Source organism: Penaeus vannamei, chromosome 6 (assembly GCF_042767895.1).
Source record: "Penaeus vannamei isolate JL-2024 chromosome 6, ASM4276789v1, whole genome shotgun sequence".
NCBI classification, from domain to species: Eukaryota; Metazoa; Arthropoda; class Malacostraca; order Decapoda; family Penaeidae; genus Penaeus; species Penaeus vannamei.
Window position 1 is genome coordinate 48,575,222 of NC_091554.1, and position 9,409 is coordinate 48,584,630.

Below are 9,409 nucleotides of genomic sequence, written 5' to 3' on the forward strand. Positions count from 1 at the left end.
AAGAAAAAAAAGTATGGAAATAGAGCAGGAAATTTCAGGGGAGTATAAAGAGAGGGGCGGGGGATGGGGAAGGGGGAAGGGGGAGGAGAGGAAAGGGGAGAGGGGGTTAAGGATGCACCTCGTCTCCTGGAGGAAGTCAGGGAAGGAAAAGGAAATTTCTCTTGAGGTTTCCAGATAGTTACGTCCGTCGGTGAGGAAGCGGAAGCGGAGCGTAGAATGGGAGGGTGGTGGGGGGTGGGGTGGGAGGGTGTGGGGGCGTGGGGTGTGTGGGGGCGTGGGGGTTGGGGGAGAGAGAGAGGAGGAAGACACTGTGGCAATTGGGAAGGGAGGGGCATTAGGGGGTGTGGGGTGTGGGGTGAGGTTGGGGGGGGGTGGAGGCGAGAGAGAGAGAGGAGGAGGGAGAACAGTGTGGCAATTGGGAAAGGGAGGGGCGTGGGGGTGTGGGGTGTGTGTAGAGGGTGAGGTGGGGGGGAGAGAGAAGGAGAGACACTGTGGCAATTGGGAAGGGAGGGGGTGGTGGGGGTTGGGGGATGTGGGCGTGGGGGTGGAGGAGAGAGAGAGGAGGAAGACACTGTGGCAATTGGGAAGGAGGGTCGTGGGGGTGGTGGGGTGTGGGAGGTGTGTGTGGGGGCGTGGGGTGGGAGGGAGAAAGAGAGGAGGAAGACGGTGGGAGGGAGGGGGCGTGGGGGGTGGGGGTGGGGGCGTGGGGGGGTGGGGGGTGGGGGTGGGAGGGTGTGGGGGCGTGGGGTGGTGGAGAGAGAGAGGAGGAAGACACTGTGGCAATTGGTGGAAGGGAGGGCGTGGGGGGTGGGGGGTTGGGATGGGGGTGGGGGAGAGGAGGAAGACAATGTACGGCAATTGGGAAGATTATTTTTTTTTCCTCTTTTATTGATTTTACTATCTTATTTTTCCTCTTGGGAGAGTGGGAGGAGGGAGGAGGGAGATAGGGAGATAGATAGATAGAGAGTGAGAGAGAGGTGGGAGTGAGAGAGAGAGAGAGAGCGAGGGAGAGAGAGAGAGAGAGAGAGAGAGAGAGAGAGAGAGAGAGAGAGAGAGAGAGAGAGAGAGAGAGAGAGAGAGTTGGTGATTTTGTCATTTTATTTCTTGTATACGTAATTCATCATCTACATCATTTTATGATTTCTATTTTTCGTTATCAGTTTTTTTTTCACAGTCGCTTAACTATCTTTTATTTCATGTATTTTCGACCTCCTTCACAATTCTTGAATTTAACATAATTCAATTTGATTCAATTCACTTAATTTCCCAATTTCATATGATTTAATTTGATTTAATTCACAATCTATTTCACCCACAGTTCTTGAATATTTTGAAATTTTATTTGTTATCATATTTCGTATACGTATATATTTTACTATGCATATCTTACTTCCTTATTTTCTAGTAATTTTCATCTATCCCTTTTATCCAAATATTTCCTTTCTCCATAGCCAACATATCAATAAATTTCATCAATCATATATCCAATCTTTCAATTTACGTATCTATTGTATTTCTTTATTTGATTGATCTATCTACTGTATTTATTTGTTCATTTTATCTACCGTTTTTTATTAATATTTCACCAATCTATTATATATCTATTTATTTTGTTTGACTATCTTTATCTGCATTTCTCGTTTTTCTATTTTTGTCTGTCTGTTTGGTTGAGGGAGAAAGGAGACGAGAACGAAAGGAGGAGATAGACAGGCAAGGAGATAATTCGCGGGAGAGAACGAAGAGGAAAAAGTGAAGCGGAGAAAAGGAGGAAGAGGAGGAAGAAGAAGGGAAGAAAAGAAAAAGGAGAAATAGCAAGAGAGAAGGAGAAAGTGGTGATGAAGAAAAAGACAAAGACGAAAAGAAAAAGAAAAGGAAAAAGAAAAAAATAATAATAACAAGAATAAGATCAAGAAGAGGAAGACGAATGATCAAGAGGCCGAAGATAGAAGGAAGACCAGATCAGGCCACCCTTCTACCCCGCCTCCCCCCATCCTACACCCTCCATCCTCCACCCCACCCCCCGCATCCCCCTCACCCCCACCCCCACCCCCTCACACCCCCCTTCCACCACCCCACCACCCCCTCAAAATAGAAGAGGAGAGACAGATCAGCCCACCCCTCTACCCCTTACTCCCCCCCCCCCATCCCCCCACACCCCCCACCCTCCACCCTTTTACCCCACCCCACCCTCCACCACCTTCCACCCCACTCCCCCCACCCCACCCTCCACCCTCCACCCCCACCCTCCACCCCACCACCCCCACTCCACCACCCATCCACCACCCCCCCACCCCCCACCACCCCTTCAAAAAGTCGTCCGAAATCTCTCGCAAATACCGAGGGTTTTAAAATAACATCGGTCCAATTTGCGAGACGAAGAGGATGAGCGCCTCAAGGAACTACTCGAGGCTGCTGGAGGCTCGCGCTCGGAGGCTCAAGGTGGAGGAGGAGGAGGGAAGGAGGGAAGGAAGGGAAGGGGAAGGAAGAGGAAGGAGGAAGAGGAAGGAGGGAGGAAGGAGGAGGGAAGGAGGAGAGAGAGAGAGAGAGAGAGAGAGAGAGAGAGAGAGAGAGAGAGAGAGAGAGAGAGAGAGAGAGAGAGAGAGAGAGAGAGGAGGGGGCGGGGAGGAGAGGAGGGAAGGGAGGGAAGGAATCTAGCAAGGGAGAAGGAGGGAAAGGTGATGAAGAAAAGACAGAGATAAGGGAGGGGGTAGAGGAGAGGGAGGGTATGAAAGGGAATAACATCGGAAAGGGATGAATGAAGATCAAGGAAGAGGAAAAAGATGATAAGAGAGACCAGAGAGAGAGAGAGAGAGACCAGATCAGCCCTCCACCCCTTACTCACCCCATCCTCCACCCCACTCACCCCACCCTCCGCCCTCCACCCCCCATCCTCCACCAGCTTCACCCTCCACCCCCCACCCCTCCACCCCCATCCCCCCACCCCACCCCCCCACCCCACCACCCCCTCAAAAGTCGTCCAGGAAATCTCTCCTTAATGCCGAGGGTTTAAATAGCATCCAAGTCCAATTTGCGAGACGAGAAGAGGATGAGCGCCTCAAGGAACTACTCGAGGCTGTTGGCAGGCTCGCGCTCGGAGGCTCAAGATGGAGGGGGAGGGGGAAGGGAGGAGGAAGGGGGGGGGAGGTGGGGGGGGAGGAAGGAGAGGGAAGGAGGGAGTGGAGGCTCGCGCTCGCTCGAGAGCTCAAGGTAGAGAGAGGAGGGAGGGAAGAGGTGGAGAGGAGAGGAGGAGGGTATGAGAAGGATAAGGAAAGAGGAGGATGAATGAGGGAGTGGAAGTAGCCTCAGAAAAAGTATAAAGAGAGAGAGAGAGAAGGGGAGGGAGGAGAGAGGAGAGAGAGAGAGAGAGAGAGAGAGAGAGAGAGAGGAGGAGGGTGGAGAGGAGAGGGAGGGTATAGAGGGATAAGGAAGAGATGAAGAGAGAGGAAGGAGTAAAAAGTATAAGAGAGAGAGAGAGAGAGAGAGAGAGAGAGAGAGAGAGAGAGAGAGAGAGAGAGAGAGAAATAGATAGATAGATAGATAGAGAGAGAGAGATAAATGGATAGAGAAATAGATATATAGACAGATAGAGAGATAGATAGATATGTATATATATATATATATATACAGAGAGAGAGAGAGAGAGAGAGAGAGAGAGAGAGAGAGAGAGAGAGAGAGAGAGAGAGGGAGGGAGGGAGGGAGAGAGGAGGGGGAGAGAGAGAGGAGAGAGGGAGGGAGGAATTCCAACAGTGCTTGGGGAAGGGAAAGGAAGATTTCGTGGGGTTGGAATGAAGGGAGGGGATTCGGGAGGAGGGGAGGGGGGCAGGGAGTGAAAGAGAGGGAGAGAAGAGGAGAGGAGAATTTTGCCGTTGCTTTGGGAATAAAGAAGGAGGGGTTGGGGAAGGCAGGAAGGGGATAGGAGGAGAGAATAGTAAGAAAGGGAGATGGAGACAGGCGAAAAGGAAGAGAAAAGATGGGGAAGACAGACGAGAAAGATGGAGGAGGGAGCGGTGATGGCGAGGGACAGATGAGAAGTGCGAGAGAGAGGGTAGAGGAGAGAGAAGCAGACAGAAGAAAGGGAGGAGAAGGGAGAGGGAGTAGAGGAAAAAGGAAAAGACAGAGACCTTGGGAGGAAGGAAGGAAGGGAAGAGGGAGGGGGGGGGAGGGAGAGGAGGGGAGAAGGAGGAGAGAAGAGAGAAGGAGAGAGGGGAATGAGAGAAATGGGAGAGGGAAGAGGAGAGGACAGAGAGCGGATAAGAAGGAATTGGAAGAGGGGGAGGGAGAAGAGAGAGAGGAAGGAGAATAGAGAGAATGGGACAGAGCAGAAGATAGAAGGAGGAAAGAGGAGAGGGAAGAGAGAAGGAAACGGAGAGGAGATACAAGGTGTGAGAAGAAGAAAAGACCAGAAACAAGGAAAAGGGAAGAAAGAAGTTGAAAGGAGAGTATAAGAAAGGAAAAGAAAGGGAGAAAGGGGATGATGGGGGGGGGGGCTTGGAAGAGGAAGGGGCAAGGGATGTTCCTCCAAAAAATACCAAAGGGGAACAAAGAGTAAAAAAGTGGTTGGTGTTGAAAAGATGAAAGGGGACGGCGATTTGTGTGTGTGTGTGTGTGTGTGTGTGTGTGTGTGTGTACAGTATGTGATGTGTGTGTGTGTGTGTGTGTGTGTGTGCGTGCGTGCCCATGTGTGTGTGTGTGTGTGTGTGTGTGTGTGATGTGTGTGTGTGTGTGTGTGTGTGTCTGTACAGTATGTGATGGTGTGTGTGTGTTTTGGTGTGTTTCTTTCTTTTGGTATGTGTGCGGTGAGCATGCCTATGTGTCTGTTTGTATGTATGTCTGCTGGTATGTGTGTGTGTTGATATGTGCTGTTCTTACCTCGTTCCCCTCCCCCCCCCACTCCCCCCCCCCCTCCCACGTTCACGTTGTACCTTCCAACCCTCTCTCCTCTCTCTCTCCTCTCTCCTCACCCTTCTCTCCTTCCTCCCTCCTCTCAATCCTTCCCGTCTCTTCTCCCTTTCCCTTCCATACTTCCCTCCCCTTCCCGTTCCCCTCTCTCCCTCCCTCCCTTCTCAACCCATGCCCCTCCTCCCTCCCTCCCTCCCTCCTAACCCATTTCCCTTTCCTTTCACCCCACCTCCATCCTCCCTCCCTCCTTCCCTACTTTCTCACCCCACCCCCTCCTCCCTCCTAACCTATTCCCCACCCTCCTTTCCTCCTTCCCTCCCTCCTTTCCTCCTTCCTTCGCTCCTAACCCCATCCCCTTCCTTCCCTCCTCTACCCATTCACCTCTCACCCTCCTTCTCTCCATCCCTCCCTCCTTCCCTCCCTCCTTTCCTCAACTATTAGCTCTAACCCATCCCCTTCCTTCCCTCCTCTACCCATTCACCTCTCACCCTCCTTCTCTCCATCCCTCCCTCCTTCCCTCCCTCCCTCCCTCCTGAATTTTGATTTTGAATTTTGATTTTGAATTTTGACACTTTTAGCATCGACTTTGACATTTTATTTTGACACTGAATTTTCGATTGAATTTGGCGTTAAATAATGGCTTTGATAGAGATATAGATATTCATTTTGATGATGAATTTGACTCTTTTGTTGCTGATTTCCTGGTCACGTGATTCCTCTTTAATAAGAAATAAGAAGAAAAACGGAGGAATAAGAGGAAATAGTAAATATGAATAAAGGAAAGAAGAAAATATAAAAGTGTTAATATGTACAGCGAAAAAAAAGATATTCAAACATCCTGGAAGAATAGACATGAATAGAAAGACAAGATAGACAAACGAATAAAAACTAAAATATAAAAAGATAGTGTAAGTAAAAAAATGAAGAAACGGAGAGAATAGAATGACAGAGATGAATGAAGAAAAAAATATAAACGAAGATGCAAAACGAAAAACACTCAAAAAAAAAAGAAAGAAAGAGAGAAATAGAAAAAATAAAAAAAAAGAAAGAAAGAGAGAAAATAGTAAAAAAGAAAAAGAAAAGAAGGAGAAGAAACGGAGAAAAAAAGAAAAGAATTATGAAAGAGAAAATAGAAAATAAAGAAAGGAAGAAAGTATAAACGAAAATGCAAAACGAAAAACAAAAAAAAGGCAAACAAAAGAGAGAGAGAGAAAAAAAAATAGAGAAAAAGAGAAAATATATGTTTTGTTGAAATTAGTCGATATCACTGACTCTGACATTAAAACTAACATTAGCCTTAGTACTAACATTAACATAACATTAAAATTAACACCAGAATTGACATTAACATTAAAATTAGCATCAACACTCGACATTTTATTTTCATTGTCATTACGAATGTCATTGCCTATGCATTTTCGATTCCCACTGACGATTCCTGATTCCCGACCTTATTGCGCATTCCCAATTCTCTTTTTACCTTTGCCGTTTCTCTTTTCACACTCTCGTTCTCTATTCCCGATCCTCCCCGCCATTCCTAATTCCAGGCGCTTCCTATTCCCGATTCCAAACTCTTTTCATTCCAGATTCCAAACACTATTTCCTATATTAGACAATTTCCAGTTCCTATTTCTCGGCTACCATTCCTATTCTCAAAATTCCCATTTGCATCACCTCTCTAATTCCCATTCTCAAAATCCGTCCCTGTTCCCTTCCTCCCGCCAACACCCCATTCCCACTATCCTTATTCCCATTCCCAACCGTCATTCCCACTTCCTTAAACCCCGTTCCCCACCTCATTCCAATTTCCACTTCCACTCCTAAATTCCGACCACGCATTCCCGCCTTCCTTCCCATTCTCATTCCAACCTCCATTCCCATTCACACCTTCATTCCCAATCCCATTTCAACCTCCATTCCCATTCTGATTCCCATTCCCATTCTGATTCCCATTCCGACCTTCATTCCCATTCCCACCTTCATTTCCATTCCCATTCCAACCTCCATTCCCATTCACACCTTCATTCCCAATCCCATTTCAACCTCCATTCCCATTCTGATTCCCATTCCCATTCTGATTCCCATTCCGACCTTCATTCCCATTCCCACCTTCATTTCCATTCCCATTCCAACCTCCATTCCCATTCACACCTTCATTCCTAATCCCATTTCAACCTCCATTCCCATTCCGATTCCCATTCCCACCTTCATTCCCATTCCCATTCTGATTCCCATTCCCATTTCAACCTCCATTCCCAATTTCACTCCCATTCCCACTTTCATTCCCATTCCCATTCTGATTCCCATTCCCACCTTCATTCCCATTCCCATTCCGACCTGCATTCCCATTCCCATTCCCATTCTGATTCCCATTCCGACCTGCATTCCCATTCCATCCTCCATTCCCATTCCCATTCCCATTCCCATTCCCATTCCGACCTGCATTCCCATTCCCATTCCCATCGGCGCCGAGTGGAAGAAGCCCCGCGATCGAGATGACGGAAGATTGCCCTAAGGAAGGTTAATTAAAGACAGACTTTGATGGCCGTGTTGCATTAAAGATTTGCTAATGGGATTTCGGAGCGTCTCGGCTTTCGAACGGGGGGGGGAGGGGGTGGAAGATGGGAGAAGTAAGGGGGAGAGGTGGTTGGAGGGGTGGGGGATGGAAGGGTGGTGGAAGAGGGTGGTGGGAGGGGTGGTAGGAGTGGTAGGAGGGGGAGGAGGGAGGGGGATGGGAGGGGGAAAGAGGGGAGAGGGAGGGTGTGGAAGGGGGAGAGAGGAGGAAAGGTGGGAGGGGAATTATTAGGAGGGTGGTGGGAGGGTGGGTAGGAGGGGTGGGGGAGGGAGGTAGGGTGGTAGGGAGGAGAGGGGGTATGAGGTGTGGGGGTCAGGTGATGGGGAGGGGATAGAGAAGAGATGGGAGAGAAAGAGGATGAGGAGGGAAGGGGGAAGTGGAAGGGGAGAGAGAGGAGGAGGTGGGGTGGTAGGAGGGCGGACCGGGGGAAAGGGAAAGGAGGAAAGAGATGAGGGGAACTAAGGGGAAAGCGGATAGAGGAGGATGAGTAGGAGAAAGGGGACTAGGAGGAGAAGAGATGAGAGAGGAAGAGGTGATAGAGGAGGAGGTGAAGAGATGGGGAGGAGGAGGATGGGGACGTAGAGGAGGAGGAGGGAGAAGAAGAAGAAGATGTAGCGTTTGCGATGATTAAAAAGAGAAGAAAGAGGAAAAGAAGGTGAAAGAAAATAATAAGAGGGGGAGAAAGAGGAGAGACTGAGAAAGCGATGAAGGAGGAGGAGGAAAAGAAGAGAAAAGAAAGTAAAAGGAGGATAGGAGGAGTGACGTGGAAGGAAATGGATATGAAGGGAAGGAAAACAAGAAGGAATGACTGAGGAACAGATAGGAAAGGAAGGGAAGAAGGAGAGACGTTGATGATTTGGTGGAGGAAGCAGCAGAGAAAAGGAGGTAATGGACAGGAAGGATTTGCGAAGAATAAGGGGAAGAAGAGTGATTGGAGGAAAGGAAGGAATGGAAGATGCAAAGAGAGAGAGGGAGAGAAAACGGAGAAGTAGGGAAGCGAGGGAATATGAAATAGAGAAGGAGGATACAGACGATAGAGAGAGAGAGAGAGAGAGAAGAGAGAGAGAGAGAGACAGAGAGAGAGAGAGAGAGAGAGAGAGAGAGAGAGACAGAGAGAGAGGATAGATAGAGAGAGAGAGAGAGAGAGAGAGAGAGAGAGAGAGAGAGAGAGGGAGAGAGAGAGAGAGAGAGAGAGAGAGAGAGAGAGAGAGAGAGAGAGAGAGAGAGAGAGAGAGAGAGAGAGAGAGAGAGAGAGAGAGAGAGAGAGAAAGGGAAAGAGATAAAAAAGAAAGAAAGAAAGAGAGAGAGAGAGAGAAAGAAAGAAAGAGGAAGAGAGAGAAAAAAGAAAGAGAGAAAGAGAGCGAGAGAGAAGAAGAAGAAGAAAAGGGAGACAAGAACGACCATGATCATGATTTTCGTTATAGAGTGGGCAGGGAGGGGAGAAAATATAGCCAATTAATATCATAAAAACATATGAAATGCGGAAAAAAAAGAGAAAACGTGATGTATGTCTACCTCTTCCTCATTCCTATTTACGTAAGCTGTACCACACAAGACAGCAAAATGCAAGTAATCTTTTTAAATGATGTACATGTATCTGATTATCCTTGTTATTGCCTTCTATGTAATGGCAGTTGCATTGATATTATTATAGCCGGCAGAGAACCAGCATCTTCGTTTTATATATCAATTTTAGCGGTATATACTAATGCCGATACACCACAGAAAGAACTGTTGCTATCCAAACGATTAGATTTATCAATAAATTGCTCGGTAGATGATAATGAATATCAATAAATAAAGAAAAAAAGAAAGAAAGAAAGAATTGATTAATCAGTATTCATAAATTTATCGATAACATTTTTTTTCTGTAAATTAGTTTTATCTATTTTCATCTATCGACTTAATTCTATACCGATTTATCTATCAGTTGCG

At 47.6% G+C, this 9,409-nt stretch overlaps 1 protein-coding gene across 1 annotated transcript; it reads right to left on the reverse strand.

The window, feature by feature from the left end:
• Window positions 1–7,044: 7,044 nt before the first annotated feature.
• LOC138861999 (keratin, type II cytoskeletal I-like) lies at window positions 7,045–7,362 on the reverse strand. Its single transcript, XM_070122499.1, has one exon. It carries the CDS (start codon window positions 7,360–7,362, stop codon window positions 7,045–7,047), a length of 318 nt encoding a protein of 105 aa, XP_069978600.1.
• Between the last annotated feature and the right edge of the window lie 2,047 nt (window positions 7,363–9,409).